The following is an 18,233-nucleotide window of genomic DNA, read 5'->3' as shown; positions in this document are numbered from 1 at the left end:
GCTAGCTGCCCAGCGCCGCCACCCGCTCGGCGCAAACTCATGGCCCTGTCTCCATCCTTAGCTGTTTAAATATTGTTATTTTTGTGCCCGTTTCTCTTCCCCCCAAATCTCTGCTTCGCTTGTCTGCAGGTTCAGTGAACGACCATACCATCCATCCACTCTTTCAGGTCAGAAACCTTGCAGTCATCCGCATTTCTCCCTTACTTTTCACACCCAGTCTATTGCAAAGTTCTGCGGATTTTATCTTTTTAAACAAGGATCTCTTAAATACACCACCATTTATCTTTGCAGCCTCCGTCCTAAATCCATAAACGACGTCCAGCCCAGATTTCTACGTCAATCTAGCTGGTCCCAGCTGCATGCACTCTTGCTTCGCTACACAGCCATCCTCCACCGAGCACAAACTATGATCTTAAAAACAAAAACAAAAAAACCCCAGATCTGATGAAGTCGCCACGCTGCTTTAAGTAACTCAAAGGCTTTCTATTACCTGTAGGGCAAAGCCCCCAAACCAAACCAAGCCTTTCAAATCGTATCCTCCTCCACCTCGTTTCTTACTCCTGAGCCCTACATTTTTTTTTCAGTTTCTCCGCATCTAACCTCCTATCACTTTTCATGCTTTGTACCTGCTCTTTTTGCTCCCTGAAATAATCTTCCCCTTCTCCATCTCACACTTATTTGATTGATTACTACTCATTCTAGTCTCAGCGAAGATACTTCTTTTCAAACCCCTAAGTTTTCTTTGACAGTCCTTTTCTGTATTTCCCAGTACAGGCCCATCACATTATGGATATTATTTTGTTTACCTGTTTATTTGACTGCATCCTACACTAGTCTAGTCAGTGATGGGGGACAGGGATTATGTCTCTTTCTTCACCTTTATAACCCAATCACTTAGTCCAGTGGCTGAAATTTAGTAATTTACTCAGTTCAAGTTGTCAAATAAGGGCTGGGGGTTGTGGCTTAGTGGTAGAGTGCTTGACTTGCATGCGCTCTGGGTTTGGTCCTCAGCACCACATAAATAAGTAAAATGAAGGTACCGCGTCCATTTATGACTAAATAATAAGAAAAAAAAATTTAAAAAGATGTCAAATAGGGCTGGAGTTATGGCTCAAGAGAGTGCTTGCCTAGCACGCTTGAGGCACTGAGTTCAATCCTCAGCACCACATAAATGTAAAATAAAGTTATTGTGTCCACTTAAAAACTAAAAAATAAATATTTTTTAAAAAGATGTCAAATAATGTACCTTACAAAAATTCAGTGGGATTGACATTTTATTGACATAATTTTCTGTATCTTCTAACCTAAAAATAAGCCTAATTTATATAATCAGAAAACACATTAAATGTTTAATAAGTTTAGAGATGCATTAAAATAGATCATGATTGGGGGTATATCTCTGGGCACTCAGCACCACATAAAAAAACATAAATAAAATAAAGGTACTATGTCCATCTATGACTAAATAATAAGAAAAAAATTTTAAAAGATGTCAAATCATGTACAAATCATATACCTTAGCATTCATTGGGATTGATATTTTATTCCCTTATAATTGTTTATATCTTCTAACCTAGAAATAAACCTAATTTATATAATCAGAAAACACATTAAATGTTCAATATAAATAGGTTTAGAGATGCATTAAAATTGATCATGATCTGGGGTATAGCTCAGTGGTGGTACAATGTTTGCCTAGTATATGGGAGGTCCTGGATTTGTTCCCCAGGACTGCAAAAGAAAAAAGAAAATGTCCAGTTTGTGCATAAGTTTTGTTTTAAACAATGCAAGAGTGAATTATAAATTGTACCTTGCCCCCTGCCCTTTTATTTTGTGGTACTGAGGATTAAATACAGGGGTGCTTTACCACTGAGCTACATCCTCAGTCCTGTTTTTTTGTTGTTGTTAATTTTATTTATTTTGAGACAGGGTCTTGCTAAACTGCCAAGGCTGACTTTAAATTTGTGATCCTGCTGCCTCAGCCTCCTGAATTGCTAGGACTACAGGCAGGTGCCACTGCACCTGGTGCTTGGTCCCTATTTAAAAACATAATTCAAAAATAACATGGGGCTGGGGTTGTAGCTAAGGGGTAGAGCACTTGCTTTGCACATGCGAGGCACTGGGTTCGATCCTCCGTACCACATAAAAATAAATAAAATAAAGGTATTCCATCTACAACTAAAAAAAATTTTTAAATAACAAAATATATTTTTTATCAACTTTATTCATTCAGAAGTACATTTATAATAGTGCTTCATGAAATGGCAATTTCATTTTAATTCCATTTTCAGTGATGAAAATGGCTATTAGCTTATTTTAGCAATTTCATGAAGAAAGTTACAGAGCTGTGTGAATTTCAACATAGGTTTCAGAGCAAACTTTCAGTATTGCTCTGGGACCAATCTCTTGTTTCTGCAACTTAAAGCAGTGTCTTGTTATCTAGCATAGTTTACTTCCACCTCAATCAGCTTCTGTTGAAAACAAGCCACAATTTTGGCTGGATAATCCAGACATATGCTGAGATTTGTTATTTTTAAAAAAATTTTTGTAGTTGTAGATGAACAGAATATCTTTTTTGTTTTGTTTTTTGTTTATTTTTATGTGGTACTGAGGATCAACCCCAGTGCCTCACGCATGCCAGCTCGGCCACGAGCTACAGCCCCAGCCCCTGAGATTTGTTCCTTAACAGCTGCTATAAAAAAAATAAAAGCATAATTCATTCTCATTAAAAACGGTGGATCTCTTTTGAAAGTGTGAAATGGATAAAGTTGATGGAATTATATTTCATATTTCTTTTGCCCTTTTTTTTGTGGTGCTAGGCAAGTACTCCACCAAGCTACTTCCCAGCCCTGCATTAATTTTTAAAATCCCTATATTTGAAATGAGATCAGGATTATCTTCATTATAACAATATATGACTGCATTGATCTCTGGGTGCTCCACACCACAAGCTGAGTATAATTTCCAGTTACCATGTATTCAATTCTAGGTCTAGTGGGAATCTGAGATCTGCCCTCCATCAACAAAAGTTTCCCATGATATTATAAGTTCATGGTGTTTGCCTGTCTATCATACTGGTAAACAAACTGCTCCTTGATAACTACTATAAGTCACATTTATCAGGTTACAGGAAACAGCTTGAAAAATCTCTCTTGAGTTTTCAAGACCTAGATTTGAACATTTTACTATATAAAAATTAACCAAATACTAAATATCTGCACTTCTAAATATCCCATCTTCTGTCACTAAAATGGACAGGAGCATACGGAATATTAACAATTTCATGGGCTGGGGATGTGGCTCAAGCGGTAGCGCGCTCGCCTGGCATGCGTGCGGCCCGGGTTCGATCCTCAGCACCACATACCAAAGATGTTGTGTCCGCCGAGAACTAAAAAATAAATGTTGAAAAATTCTCTCTCTCTCTCTCTCCAAAAAAAAAAAAAAAAAAAAACAATTCCATGCTCTCTACCCAAAGGCACATGGCTTGAACCCTCTGTGGTGCAAGCAAGACACAATGTCAAGGCTAAAAGTAACCTGAATGATTATTCAGATCATCTTTACATCAGAGATGAGGAAGCTGAGATTCAGAAAGGAATAGTGTCCTGTTCAAGGTCACTCAGTGTGTTTGTGGCAGACTCAGTAACAGCTTACCTGGTTTAAGGTCTGTATAAGATCCAGGAAGACAGGAACCAGGGACAGAATTTGCTGGTATTGCTAAAACTTGCCCACAATTAGGAATAAGACTTTTTATTATGATGAAACACTTGTAAGACTTCCCCCTCCTTGTTTCTTCTGAGGTAATAGTTGATACTTACTTAGCAATGATGATGTGCAGCAGATTTCTAAGCACTTTACTCATTTTCATCTCACCCACAACTGAATGATAGCTGCTATTACCACAGTCCCCGTTTTACAGATGAGAAAACTCAGATTTTATAACTTGCCCAAACTCACACGGGTAATTAGTGGAGCTGGGACTCAAATCCAGGTAGTCTCCTTGTAGAGTCCATGCTCTGAACTCTACTATGTCCTGAAGGGAGCAGCCTGCTTGAGAAAAGGGGATGAAGATGCTGGACTAGCTAATAAGACATTTTTGCTGCAACTTCACCCTTCCAGGCCTCTTGCTTCTTCTATCCTCTCTACATGTACCTTTTTCTGTGCAGGAACATTTGCCCCATCTCACTAATTGGATCCCTATCTCTCATCTTTCCATTCTTCAATCCAAAGTCTATTTCCTTTTCAAAGGATAAGCAATTGCCCATTTATAAACTCCAATTTGACTTTAATTTAATAAATTAAATTCCAAGCCATCACACAGCAATGGACGTCATCATCCCCCAACATACAGAGGTGCAGCCGTGCTCTTGCTCCATTCACAGTCTTTAAAGCCCCTCAAGCCATCTCTCTGGGGAAGGCTTCCCACCAGGCTCCTGGTTCCCTCCTTCAAACTGAGTCATTGCTCAGGGAGAAATCATCAAGTACAAAAATGGTAATAAAGGGGGAGGGAGGAATGAGGAGCAGGAGGAGAGGCAGGGAGGTGGGGAGTACCTGCCCCCCATCCCGGGTGCTGGCCTGGCTTCCTATGAGCCGCCAATGTCCTCAGAGGCAGACACTGGTGCTGGTCTGAGTAGGGACCTGAGGGAGGTATGGGAACCCTTCCTGGGAATTACCTACCCTCCTGGTACAGAAAAGAAGGGTCACCTAGGAGATGCCTTCTGTCATCTGTTTGCTGAGGGTCCTAGACCAGGCATATAAATAGAAAAGAGAATAAATAAGGGAGGAAGGACCTGCTGAGGAACTGAGCACCCTGGGACTCCTCGTGGGGGGCCAGTATCAGCAGGGGGCCAAGGCTTCTGAGGAATGTCCACACATGCCAGGACAGAGCCCATCTCTTACTCCCAGCCATGAACGTTCTTCTATGTCCACAGCAATGGATGCCCACTTCTTGAACACTTCCCACTGCAAGTACCCTTCCAACTGGCTCCAAAGCCCAGGCTGGACAGGGTTTCCTGGAACCGGAGGGCTCTCCTGGCCCTGGCACTGGGAATCCAGGAAGGGGTACAGAAGAGGATGTGGGGAATGGACTGAGAGAACTGTTGCCCTCTCCTAGCTCAGGAGGTAAGGAGGGCCCTCAGAGCTGGGGGCTGGGGTTGCCATTGGCCTTGGGTTTGGATTTGAAGGAAAAACGCTTGATAAGGCGGCGAGAAAAGCTGCCAGCCTTCTTTCGGACACTGGGTGTTGCTGTCGTGTTGGAGAGGTCGTCGTGTGATTGGCTCAGACCAGCTTCCTTCTGTCGAGGCCTCCGGCGGAAAATGAGCTTAGTGCCACTGCGCAGGAAACTCACTGTGGGGAAAGAGGGTGTAACTGAGGCAGAGAGAGTGGCATGGGAGGGTGAGGTGAGAGAGACAGAGAAAGGACCAAGGATGGAGGGTCAGAAGATGAGGAACAGAACCAGTGCCTTGGCAGACTTTCTTAGGAAGGTAGAAGCAAACATGTGCTTTATCCATCTTGAGGAAGAAATGGTGAGTTCATAGCTATGGTTGCACTTGCCCCTCTGATTCTGGCCCAAAGAGGAATGTCACAGGTCAGCTGCTCTGAGAGGACAGCTTGGAATTGGGCTCTTTCTTATGGAGAGACAAAGGCCATGCAGAAGGTGTTCCCCCAATGTCTATAAATCATAAAGAAAAAGGTAGGTTGACACTAACTTATTTACTGCATTCCAGGGTGTGCACAGGAAGTGGTGCATCAAAACTTCAGTGAGGTAAATTCAGGACCAAGAGGACGAAGAAGGTGCTTACACAGCAGGCTTTGGACTTAGGAATCTCATCATCCCAAGAAGTGATGTAGGCTTAAATCATAAACAGATTCATGGTTGATAGGCTCATTGGTCAACAGATTAATATGTTTCGGGGTAAGCCTTTAACGTTAGATCTACCAGCCGGGCATGGTGGTGCACGCCTATAATCACAGTGACTCGGGAGGCTGAGGCAGGAGGATCACGAGTTCAAAGCCAGCCTCAGCAACTTAGCAAGGTGCTAAACAACTCGGTCTCTAAATAAAATATAAAAAAGGCCTGGGGATGTGGCTCAGTGTTTAAGTGCCCCTGAGTTCAATCCCCAGTACAAAAAAAAAAGTTAGATCTAACAGACCAGTCCACGGCCTGTGTCACTGTGAGAGGTATAATCCTTACATTGGCCAGTGTAGAATGTCTTATACTCATGGGGTATGGGTAGGTTCAGCACAAAGGGGAAGAATTAAAAACAAACAAACAGGGCTGGGGATGTGGCTCAAGCGGTAGCGCGCTCGCCTGGCACGCGTGTGGCCCGGGTTCGATCCTCAGCACCACATACAAACAAAGATGTTGTGTCCTCCGAAAACTAAAAAATAAATATTAAAAAAAAATTCTCTCTCTCTCTCCTCTCCTCTCTCATTCTCTCTTTAAAACAAACAAACAAACAAACAAAAAAAGGCAGGCAGACAAGCCTTTAGACCCAGGAAGGGAAAAAAAAAATGGAGGTAAAGGGAAATCATTTGGCATCCCTTCCTGTCACCCAAGCCTGTCAGATCCAGGCCAGGAACTGAAGCACCAAGTTCCCTTCTCTCCTCTGGCTTGCCTGCACCTTAGGGAAGGAAGGAGAAGTCAAGTCAGCTGAGCCCCTCATGTCCCTAACTGTTTAATAGGACCCAGGTCACAATACTGGGTATAAAAGCAGGGGGCATCCTTCCAATATCTTCCCACCTTTGTGATCCTTGAGGCTGCGGGTCTCCAGGGCACCAGTAGACCCTGTTTCTGACTCCACATCATCCACCGATGGCCTCTCAGAAATATCTGAACGAGTTGTCTCATCTGCTTCCTGGACACTCGTGGGACTAGAGAGGGCATCTAGAGGTCCTGGGGATGTGGCTGGTGGGTCAGAAGGAGGTGAAGAGGGACCTCCACTGGTGCCCGCATCTTCCTGCATTGAGGCTTCCAGGGAGGCTGCATAGCCCAGGGATAGTGCCAACTCGTCCTGAGCAATGGGCACCTGGCAGAAGGGATGAGTTTTAATGTGCAGAAGTGACCCATTAGGGCTTTTTCCCTAGCCCAGCTCCTTTCTCTAGAGCCCTGTTACCTTGGAAACCCCAGAGATGATGAGAGTGCTGCGCTTGGTGGGTGTCTTCTTGGCTGCCCGCCCACTGGGCTCAGTCAGCTGGCGAATCGCTGTCTCTGCTACTGGGTCCAAGCCATTGGAAAGGTGACTCTCCCCTGCTGGGTGCCCAGAGAATAGATAATCTGACTTCTCCCTGGCATCTTCTTGGACTCAAACTCCTCCTGCCCCACCCAAAGTGGTTTTTGACTATAGTGCATCAGTGCCCCGCAGTCACACATGCCCATTCCCCACTCACGGCTACTGCTGTGGGAGGCATTGCTGGGGCCGCTGCTCTCACTCAGCACAGTTGTCGTCTTCTCAGTCACCTCCACCTTGGACGGGGAGCGGGAGGGGGAGTCTGGTGGGTGGGGGAGGGTCAGTGAGCTGGGAGGTGCTTTAGAGTGGCCCCCCTACTATCTTTGTCAAGATGCAGACTTTGGTTGACTCAGAGGTAAGAATGATTAAGGGATGATTAATCACTAGGGTGATTAAGAAGATGCCAAGGGGACAATAAGATACCACAGGAACCAAAGGGAGTGAGGAAAGTGCCATAGGGCCCATTTAAGAGTTTGAGCAGATGTCATAAAAATATGGAGAGTGTACAGAGGAGGTATAGGGGATCCTGGAGGTAGGGGAACTGCCATGGACTCCTAAAAATGAAAGAAGTATGATCGAGGGCCACTGAGGGAGAAATGCCACAGAGGCTACTAGGTCTCCAGGGTGTTAGAAAGTTGAAAATGAAGGAAAGGACAATTAGTCAGTCAGGACTGGGGTCAGAGAAGGAAAGAGACCCATGAAAAGACAGAGGGGAATGTGGACAGGTAGAAGAGCAAGAGTCCTGTATGAGGGGTTGGTAGATACAGAAAGATCTGAGGGTGAGAGGAATAGCTGGAGAAATGGAGGGATGTAAGGAAAAGTGTGAGAGATCATGAGGAAGAAGTGGCAGGATGAGAGCAGAATGCCAAGAAACAGGGTTCTCTTTCCCTGTTCTGCCATGGGTTTACAGTATCTGGCCCCTGGCTAGAGCTGGGCTTCCAGGCTCCTCCTCTTTACCTAATTTGCCTTCTACACGGGGCCGGGACTGGACAGTGGTAACAGTGGTGACAATGGTGCCATCAGGCATGATGGTCCGGTCCAGCTCAATCTTCTTGGTAGGTGTGATGCTGGGACGTGGAGTGGAGGGAGTGGGTGTGCCCAGGTTCCCAGGGGAGCCTTCCTCATACTGCAGCTGCCAAGGGGTGGGAGGGCAAGGTATCAGGGCCTCAGAGTCCACCCAGGCCCTGTGACCACCCATTCCCCTCCCCGCCGAGAGATCAGCTTCTCACCTCTGCTGCCATGGTGGCTGCTGGGCCCAGGGCTTTCCCTGGCCCTGGGGTGAGTGGGCACACCTGTCTTCGAGATAGTGGTCTGGAGGGGGGGCCCACAGGCAGTGTGACCTGGCCCAGGAGCTCACCTGGGGACAGGGGTGGCACTGTGAGCTGGACCCATGACCAGGCCCCACTCAGTACCCACCCAGGGTGCCCCTTTTGCCCCACACTCACTGTCTCCACAGTTGCCACTCCTTAGCACTTTGAGGGTCAGCTCCCGGCTCTGGGGGCCTAGATCCCTGTGGGCCAAGACATACCAGGGAGGGGGAAGATTAGTACACTGAACCCACTCTTGGATCCATCACAGGCGCCAAAGGCAGAAAGAGTACTGGAGCTCTGATCAGATTATCCTATTCTTCAATTCTTCCATCTTCTCAAGAGAATGGGGCAGAGCCTGAGCGTAGATAGTTCTCTTTAGGCAGGCATTCAAATGCTCCAGCCCTACTCTACCCTGACTAGCTGATCACTCAATCTCAAACCACCCTCTTCCATTTGCTCAAGCTGTTCCTTCTGCCAAGAATACTTTTACACTCTGTTACTCCATGCCACCTCCTCCATGAAGCCTACTCCGATCCTTATTCCACTATGAGAATTACCTCCCCACCCCATGAGGTGTGAACCTCATTGGCAAGCTTGTACTATCTTTTCTATGTACATCTGTCACTGCCTCAAGCCTATGATTAACCTAGGGGTTGGGGCTGTATCTTGGTCATGTCTATATCCCCAGGACCTAGGTTAGGGCCTGGCATGTGATAGAGGCTCACACCAAAGTCTACTGAATGCAGAACTGATTCATGCCAGAGATATGCTAGAAGGGTTTCATCCTCAGTCTGCCCATGGGAGTAGGGGTTGGGGGTGGGGTCATTCCTTACAGAGCCAGGTCCTCTGTCCATTCCACCTCGGGACCAGCCCTCATAGGCTTGGTCCATTTCTGTTGCATGGGGTTGTCAAGCTCAGCTACACAGCACAGTTCCTCATTGCCTGTGAGTAACCAGAAGTTGGAAGATGCTCAGACCAAATATGGGAAGCTATGGCAGAATGACAGGGAGTACCTGTGACCATGGCCTTGGCAGTCCTCTAGCTACTTCTACCTCTCACCTCTCAGTTCACTTCCTAGATGAAATGCTCGAAGCTGCCGTAGGAATAACCGGGTGGGTCTGATGATGGATGGCTGAGCCTGGGGCATCACGAGTGGCTTCTCACTGGGTACCTAAAAGGAGGTAAAAAGAGTAATAATCCGATATAATGCCCTGGGGATAGGGTGCATGCAAACCTTTTTCTTTGGGTTTCTACTCACCAGGCCTCCAGCGGCAGAGCAAGCCCTGAGGTTGACCATCATGGCTGGCTGTGTGCTGACTATGGCATCCTTGATCAGTTCCTCAATTGTTGAGAGCTCTAGTTGCTCCTCACCTCTCTGCAGAAAGGAGAATGAAGAGTTGGAGTTCCTGCTCTGCCTGCCTCACTGTTCTGCCTATTCTCTTCCAGCCTTCTCTTCTTACCTCCCTGGCCTGCAGCTTGGGAAGCACCATCAGGCTGAGATCTGGGCGATCAGTGAAGGCCCAGGACACTAGCAGCCCCTCACCAGGGATTTCCTCCAGGTTGACTTCCAACTAGGAACAGAGACAAAGAGATTGGATTGACTTGCCCCACTCCCAATTCTCCAGGACCCTCCCTTGACAAATTCTACCCGAGAGAGGAACCAAACAGAAAATGCTGGGCCAATTGAACTGTTCCCCCGACCCAACTCAGTTGCCCATGTTTCTATCCACCTGTGTTGGTGGCAGTGTCAGAGTGACGTGGTAGGTCTCCATGGAAACGGCAGCTGGAGACTGCTGGGTCACAGAGACTGGGAACCGCACCTCCTCAGCAAAGAGCTGGCAGCGCAGCACCTGAGACAGGTGAGGCAGGGTCAGGCATAGAGGCAGGGCGCTCACCCTGCTGTGCCCTGCCCTGTGATGGTTCAGCAGACCCCTTCCATCTCCCTTGGGGCTTCACCTCTTTGGAGCCATAAGCACCTAAATGAATCAGACAAAAGCCAGACTCCTTTCCCCAGAAAAATACAGATATATACACACATACAACATTTTGCCCGTAACTTTAATGGAATTCTCAGACCTCATGAAACCAATCCTAAGATTATTAAAGCATCCACAGACTCTCTAGGTTAAGAACCCTCAGACTAAAGGGAATCCTTGGGGTCAACCCTGCTCAGGCCCCAAAGAGGGGATTGCCATCCCTTACCATGGTACGCTCTGATTGGTCTACGCAGGTCACATGACTAATGCTGGTTCTGGGTGAGAGTTGGGGCACCTCCTCAAAGGCGATTTGGATGGAGCTCTGAGGAAGTAATGTGGGCACAGGATCAGTTCTCTGGAGCTACCCCCCACATGGCTGGCCTGCTTAGTTGCTGGCTGGGTCCTGGCACTGCGGATGCCTCAGCTGCAGGCTGGCTTCTGGCCTCACCTTGGCTCAGAGTTTCAGGACAAGAGGTATTTCCCTCAAGACCCACCTCTCTAGGGGATTGCAGCTGCTAGAGGCTGGTGAGAACTGCAAAGTTAGACTACTCCTGAGACTAGATAGCTTTAGACTGCAGATCCTGGATGCCTTCTGGAATACCAGGAGCCTCCCTTCTCTCCCTCACCATATATCCAAAAAGAGGTGTACATAGGAAAAAAATAAAGTATATTTTCAACAATATTATATAATAGATGGGCAGAGAGAGACAGAACTGAGCTAAGGGTGAAAACAGTAGGGTCACTTATTGCAAGATAAGAGCTGGAGAAATGAGGCCAGGCCTTCAATAGGATGTGAAAGCTCAAGAGTATGACTCTATCTATATTCTTAGGAATGAAGAACTGCTCAGCATGGCCTTGGGAAACTTCACCAGAGGTACTGGGAAAAGAAGCAAGTTCAGAGGGCTCAAATGTCCAGGGTCCTAGCTAATTCCTCAAGGCAGACAGCAGGATAGTATTAGAGCAGAAAGCTCCTTAGCTTAGGTCTTGAAAGAGCTGTTCCCTAATTCAACCACAGCTGTGAAGAGCAGGATGGGAAGAACTAAGAGGCACAGAATAGGCGCCAATTCTTTCTTGAGTCTTGAGATGGAAGAAACAAATCTGCAGGGCTCACATGCCTGGCAAAACCAAGGGAAGCCAATTTCTCTGCTCTGATAGCTCTCATCTTCAAAGACCAGGCCAAGGGAGACAGGGAGATAGATGCTTGGAACCTCAATCTCCCCACCCCCTGCAAGGGAGGCCAATGTCCAGCTGAGTCAGCTGTCCTAGGGAGTTGATTCTAACCCAGGGACAAGGTGCATGAAGAGGGATGGGTTCAAGGTATAAACTGACAGATATAACTTGGCTTTCAGCTGGCCAGCTGGGAAAAGGAAACAGGGCAACTTGTGGCCACCTCTGTTTCTGGGCATTTGGAGAGCTAGTAGGGCAAAACCTCTAGACTTGAGTCTGGAAACGGAGACCCCTCTGAGCAAGACACTGATAGACTGTGAAGGCAAGGAGAGGTTGCTGGGCCAGGATGGGAGAGGGCACAGAAGAGGGAGACCTCTGCCTTCCACCTAACCTTGGTCTCATGATCATGCTTCCTGCCCCACTTCCTGGGAGGCCAGATGCCCATGGTGCAATAGAAGGAAGTAGGCTGGGCTGGGTAGTGACTGACCCTCAAGGGGCAACTCCAAGTTCATTTATTGGAAAGGATGGATTTCCAATCTGCTCTTTGCCTGGATATTTCCCCCCTCAACAAATACACTGCAGATCAGCATTGAGGAAAAAGATATGTTTGACTGTGGCAGTGAAATTACTGATAAGCATGGGGGTAATTCATGTTCCTTGTGAATGTCCCTGGCCACATCAAGGATTTGGAGCATGAAATGTTAACTGGGTGTGGTGGCATGAGGACCAGGCAAATTCCTCCAGCAGGTGCACCTATCTCCCCTTGCCCAACCAGCACTCAGACTAGGCGGAAGTGCCCTCAGGCAGAGGGATTAGCGTTGCTATGAGAACGGTAACTTGTGCCTGTGTTTGGAGCCAGAGAGTACCTAGCCCACAAAAATAGATTTGGGACATAACTGGATTTTTACAACCCCCACCCATCCTCACCTGCACCATTTGAACTGGGAGGGAAAAGAAGTCATGGGGTTCCCCAGTTGATTCCCTGCCCCCATCTCGCCCTCCTAGTATGAGCAGTCCCTCTACTGGAAGGAAAAGCTAAAGGGACCTCAGGGGTTCCGTCCAACTCACCCCGTCCCTGCAGGCCTGCTCATTCAGCGCTCGCACCCAAGCCCGCTGCCAGTTCTCCCGGAAAGACTTGAAGGCAAAGAGCGACGCCAGGAGGCCCCGGACTCCTGGTTCCTCGGGGGCGCCGGCCCGAGTAGCCCGCAGCCGCAGCAGCGAGCGCCACACGCCCAGCTCACGCAAGGAACCCCCCGGCTCCGTGGCTAAGGCGGTTCCCGAGCCCCGGCCCCTCCGGGCCCGCGCCAGCCATAAACCCCGGGCATATTGCAGCAGCCAGCCAAACACCGTGAGCAGTGAGGCCGCGAAGAGGAAAAGCAGGGCCGCCCAGCCCACGTCCTGCTGCCCCCAGCCCAGAGCCATGCTCTGCGCGGGCTCGGGTCCCGGTCCCGGCGGGCTCAGCCGCTGCCCCGGGGGAGCATGGCCCGGGCGGGCCGCGGGGCGGGGGCGGGCTCCCCCGGGGCTGGGCGCGCGGGCTCGGGGGCTCTGTTGAGCAGAGTGCCAGGAGCTGGTGGGTGCCACAGATCGAGAAGAGGTCCTCAGGGGTCGCGAAGCAGGGGTCCTCTCTCTGTTGCCCGGGTCCCTCGTCGCTTGGTCCTGCAGTCCAACCTGGACTAGTAGCGGGCCAGCGCCCGACTCCTCCCACCGCGCGGGCCCCGCCGGACCCGGGCGGGGACTGATCTGCGGAGACTACGGGGCTCGCGGACCGGCACCGGCTGCTGGAGGTCTGCGTGCGCAGAGCTGACACTGACAACACGGCCGGCGCCCCGCCCCCACCCGCCCTTAAAGGAGCCGCACCCCGCGCGGGGCGGGGCCGGCCAGCCTGGCGCTCCGAGCTGGAGTAGGGCGGGAGGATGAGCTGCGAGCAAAGCGGGTTCCTGGCTTGAAAAATAGACAGGTTCTTTGACCGCCTCCACCCCATCTTGCAGTCGGGATGCACCCCTTCACCCCAGCTCAAGGCAAGAGTAACTTCACTTATCTGAGACGCCGCCTCCGTCTTCCCCTACGCATCTTAGATTTCTTCAAGTTAGGCGCCTGTGGGGTTAAGAAGGCGTTGACCCCTGTGGAAATCACTGCCCCCTTCTCCCAACACCCCCAGGCTCAGCAGCTTCTAGGTTCCCATTCCCTGACTGAAGCTAGGCCCAGGGTAGAGAGGCGCAGGGCATCCCTCTCAGAAGTGCCTGGCAGGGTTCCTGTTGATATGACAGAAAGCGGAACCTGAACCTCGTAAAGGTTGAGAATAGAACATGGAGCCTTGAATTCCTTCCATCACCCACCAACCTCCTTCCCCTTGGAGCTAGGACCTAGGAAGATCACCAATTAAACCTCCTCATCCTCGTGTGGGTTTGTTCTGGAGATATTTCCTGAGCCCTAGGATGCATCTGTTTTTAAAAATAATATATTTCCATAGTAACAGCTCCTGCCTATGGAGCACATGTAGAGAGGGTGGTAATGAGAAGGGAGCTGGTAATGTAGCACTGGACTATCAATAGATTTGGCCAGAAGACTGTACCATCCAAATATGTAGGTGATATCCCAGCGATGCAGTAGTGCAGGCTTATAGAGCTAGCTACTCAGGAGGCTGAGGTGGAAGGAGCATTTCAACCCAGGAGTTGGGAAAAAAAAGTAGGAGTTCAAGGACAACACAGTGGTGAAAGCTTCAAAACAAACCCCCCCACAAAAAAAATTCCAAAGCCCCAAATATGTGATATCCCAACAAGTTTCCCCCCAAATGGTGTTGTAGGTATAGTGTTCAATCTCTGGTCTCAGGACCTACCCTTTTCCTAGTTTTAGAGAGTATTCCATCCCTATAGGTTTGGGGCTTTATCTTTGCTTTCTGGGGAAAGAAAAACCTACAGAAGAATTCAAAGGCATTCCTATGCCCCAAGAGCCCCTTCTTCACACATACGGGAAGGTCTCTGGCACATAGTGCTTCCAGAGAGGTAGAAAGGAAGGTGTTAAATATCTTCCAAATCCATTTGGTTGTCTAAAGAATGAGCACAGGAGAATAACCAACGCCTTCTAAAGCATGGGTTGGAAGGCTAGGAAGGACCTGGAAGGTTGGCAGCAGGGACATGTGAGGCAGAGAAGAGTCTGAGGTATCCTTAAATTCCAGTGTAAGGAGTAATGGGGAGAAGTGGGTGATGAGGTAATCTTGCTATGGCCCTGCTCACACAATATCATCAAACTCCAGAAACAATGGGGATTTCTAGAGTTTCCATTTCTAGTATCAGGGGAGCGGAAGATGTGAAATCAAGGGAAGAAAAGCTCAGATCCAGAACCCACGAGGGAGTGTTGAGTGGGCAGAGCAATCAGGATTAGAGGAGAAGACTTTGCAGGAAGTGTCCACATGCAAAAGACCCTCTTCTACCAAGAATCCTTCTTTAGGAAAATTTGGACCTCCCAAGGATCTCAGTTCTCTGAGTTCAGATTCATTTCCTCAACTCCTCCACTAGGTGCTTGGTCCTATGCTGCCAGATCTGCTTCCAAATTCAGTCTTACATGAATTAGTTAGACCTCAAGCACCCATTTCATTTTGCATTACAGTCTAGCTGGTTGTTTAAATGTTTGTTTTTTCTGTTCATCAGGAAATTGCCTAAGAGTGAGGACCATGTCTTACTCATCTCTCTTCCCTCATGTTCAATCAAGGTACTTTAAATATGCCAAAGTTCTCCTTGGGGGAAGCAATTGCATTTATATCACTTTGTGTTCCCTATTTTACTTAAAGAGTTTTCTATGTATATAAGTAAGGATTTTCAAATTGCTTGTAATTTTAAGAAATGTAACAAAATATTCCAATATATATGTAAACACTAAGAATTTCTGTATTTCCATCTTTGGAATGGAATGGGAGCTACTAGGGCTTGCTTTCAGCTAAGGACTTTTGCTAGCTGGACTGATGGGGAGGGGTAAAAAGACACAGTGCCAGAGGCAGTGGCGCATGCCTGCAATCCCACTACTTGAGGCTAAGGTAGAAGGATCACAAATTCATGATAAGCCTAGGCAACTTAGTAAGACCCTGTCTCAAAATAAGAAAATAAGAAGGGCTGGGGATATAGGTCAGTGTTAGAGCAACTCTGCATTCAATTCCCAGTATTGTGAAATGGCAGGGGGGCAAGGAGCAACTCAGCTGCCTGGACAGAGCTACAATTAGGGTCCTATAAGTGTCACAGTCCTGGACTATCAAGAGCAGTCTCATGGTCTTTTTAAATACTGTGAAATATTTTCAGGAAAAGTTTAGTCTGGAAATGAACTTAATAATGAATTGGAGTGGGCACAGTGGGGAACATCTGTAATTCCAGTGACTTGGGAGGCTGAAGCAGGAGGATCACAAGTTCAAGGCCGGCCCCAGGAATTTAGCAGGACCCTGTCTCAATAAATAAAAGGGGCTGAGTATGGTGGTGCATGTTTGTAATCCTAGCGACTTTTGGGAGGCTGAGGCAGAAGGAGCAAAAGTTCAAAGCCATCCTCAGCAACTTAAGGAGGCCCTAAGCAACTAAGCAAGACAGTTTTTCAAAACAAAATATAAAAAAGGGTTGGGGATGTGGCTCAGTAGTTGAGCCCTTGGTTCAATCCCCAGTAACAATAAAATAGAATAAAAAGGACTAGGGAGGTAGCTCAAGGGTAAAGTGCCTCTGAGTTCAATCTCTCATACCGGCCCCCCTCACCAAAAAAAAAAAAAAAAAAGTAGTGGATTGGTTTTACTTACTTGGAGCTCAGGGCTGCTCAGAAGGAAATGTACATTATAGACATTGCGTGCTCAGCCCAAGACCAGTAACAACTCAGATGATTTATAAATCCTAATGACTGTTTTTCAGCATTCAGCTACTGCTTTGAACTTTTACTAGAAAAGGCCCAAATTTTCAAGTGAGTCATGTGTTTGTTTCTCTCTCTGATTAGTCTGATAATCAATTGGGCATTTACCATTATGGGAACAAAATTATTCAAATTATATGACAAATATCTAGGTAACCATTTTCTGATGGTAACATATATATAGATGATGAATCCTTGGTGTATTGTCCTCTTATTCAAGGGGATGGATGGGACGATGATTTTTGGAGAAGAGTAAAGAGATTTTAGAGCTTAAGCCAGGTGGGAAGGAAAATTTATAGGGATTGGCCTTCTAACAATAATAATAATAATAAAATAGATACAGATTATATCTCAGACCTCCAGGGAGTCTCAGCCGGCTAGACTCCTGATAAACAAGATAACTGAGTGGTGCCTTCTCTGGGGATCACCCAAGCTCCTCCTTTCCACCTGCTCCTAGCATCTCACTCTCACTCTCCCATTTGGAAGAAAGGATTTTCTACTCTTACCACTGACTGAAATCTTTTGAGAAAATTCTCTTCTTTAAGGCCCTCTCACTTTCTCTGGTCACAACCTGTTGCACCCTCCATGTGCACCAATTACTCTCTATTCATCTTCCAGATACAGATTCATGTGATGATGCCTTGTACACACATATCCTTGTGTCCTTAGCCCCATGGGGACACCCTGTGGAAAGGAAAACACTTGCCTCCAGAGACTGCATGCACAAACACAGAAAAACAAAATCTGGTGGAATACTATCCAATAAATTAGTGGGATTATATGTGTATGTATTTAATACATTTTGTTGTTGTTGTTGTTAATTATAGCCACCTTCCAGTAGAAAGGGCAGTTTATACCTGATATGGAGAGAAAGGAAAGATTGTCTTTGGCCTAAAAAGAGCCAGTCCTATCCTGACAACTAAAGTATGACATATTGGAAAGGATGGACAAAGTATGAGACTATTTGAGTCATCTCTTAATTCCAGGTTGTGATTTCCTGTCTGAAGAATGGAAGTAATTTGCTTGTGGGGTTTGTGTGTGTAAGAGAATGAAGATGCAGGTGAACTGTTAATTGCAGGAGAAAAGTGTCAAACAAAAGTACAGCAATGTGGAGAAAGAAACCTGAGTAGGAGGAGATAGGCAGGCTCACAAGAAGCCAGGTGTGGATCTGGTTTTCCTGTCTCCTTAGTCCTTTCCGATGCCTAGGCCTCCATCTGCTCGTTCTGGGAGCTTGGGACAATGCAGTGATCCAAGAGCAAGTTAAAGTCCCGAGTTAAATTCAAGACCTAAAGGCACTCCAGTTCCTTCAGTAGTGAGGTGCCACACTGGGTTGCCAGGCAACGAACTGTTACAGTGGGGGCAGGAGGTGGGTGGGATGTTGAGGGAAAAGTACAGAGTGGGCGGGGCTTTTCAAAAGTCTATGCTTTAGAATTTACATCATCCTTCTAAATTGCAGCTGCGCTTATGGAAACCGAGTTGTGTTTACCTTGACTTCGACTACGTTGACAACAGGTTATTTGAACAGTAGGTGAGGTTCCACACCCTCGTTCCTCCCGCTTGTCCCCCGGCTTCCAGTAGCCATCTTCCTGGCTCCAAGGCATCCCGGATTAAGCGCCGGGTACTGGCCCTTTAAACGTGACCTGGAGGGCGACCTAGCCAAAACTGACGTGGAGAGAGTG

The 18,233-nt window shown here is 47.5% G+C and overlaps 1 protein-coding gene across 4 annotated transcripts; it reads right to left on the bottom strand.

The window, feature by feature from the left end:
• Positions 1 to 4,261: 4,261 nt before the first annotated feature.
• On the bottom strand, positions 4,262 to 18,201 carry C2cd2l (C2CD2 like). 4 transcript variants are annotated; one of them, XM_021728478.3, is made up of 16 exons: positions 18,041 to 18,201; positions 12,748 to 13,773; positions 10,739 to 10,834; positions 10,267 to 10,386; positions 9,997 to 10,107; positions 9,795 to 9,911; positions 9,596 to 9,707; positions 9,370 to 9,478; positions 8,672 to 8,736; positions 8,456 to 8,583; positions 8,184 to 8,358; positions 7,387 to 7,488; positions 7,113 to 7,249; positions 6,740 to 7,025; positions 5,706 to 5,848; positions 5,168 to 5,343 (listed from the first exon to the last, which is right to left on the bottom strand). In XM_021728478.3, exons 2-15 carry the CDS (start codon positions 13,099 to 13,101, stop codon positions 5,754 to 5,756), a joined length of 2,007 nt encoding a protein of 668 aa, XP_021584153.1. In that variant the 5' UTR covers positions 13,102 to 13,773; positions 18,041 to 18,201; the 3' UTR covers positions 5,168 to 5,343; positions 5,706 to 5,753. The 4 variants fall into 4 exon arrangements, with proteins under 4 accessions (XP_005328415.1, XP_005328416.1, XP_021584153.1 ...); XM_005328358.5 differs by lacking the exon at positions 5,706 to 5,848 and having other exon boundaries at positions 4,262 to 5,343; XM_005328359.5 differs by lacking the exon at positions 5,706 to 5,848 and having other exon boundaries at positions 4,262 to 5,343; positions 7,113 to 7,246.
• Between the last annotated feature and the right edge of the window lie 32 nt (positions 18,202 to 18,233).

Source organism: Ictidomys tridecemlineatus, chromosome 4 (assembly GCF_052094955.1).
Source record: "Ictidomys tridecemlineatus isolate mIctTri1 chromosome 4, mIctTri1.hap1, whole genome shotgun sequence".
Taxonomy (NCBI): Eukaryota; Metazoa; Chordata; class Mammalia; order Rodentia; family Sciuridae; genus Ictidomys; species Ictidomys tridecemlineatus.
The sequence above is the reverse complement of the archived record's forward strand: the minus strand, read 5'-3'. Positions and strand labels throughout refer to the sequence as shown.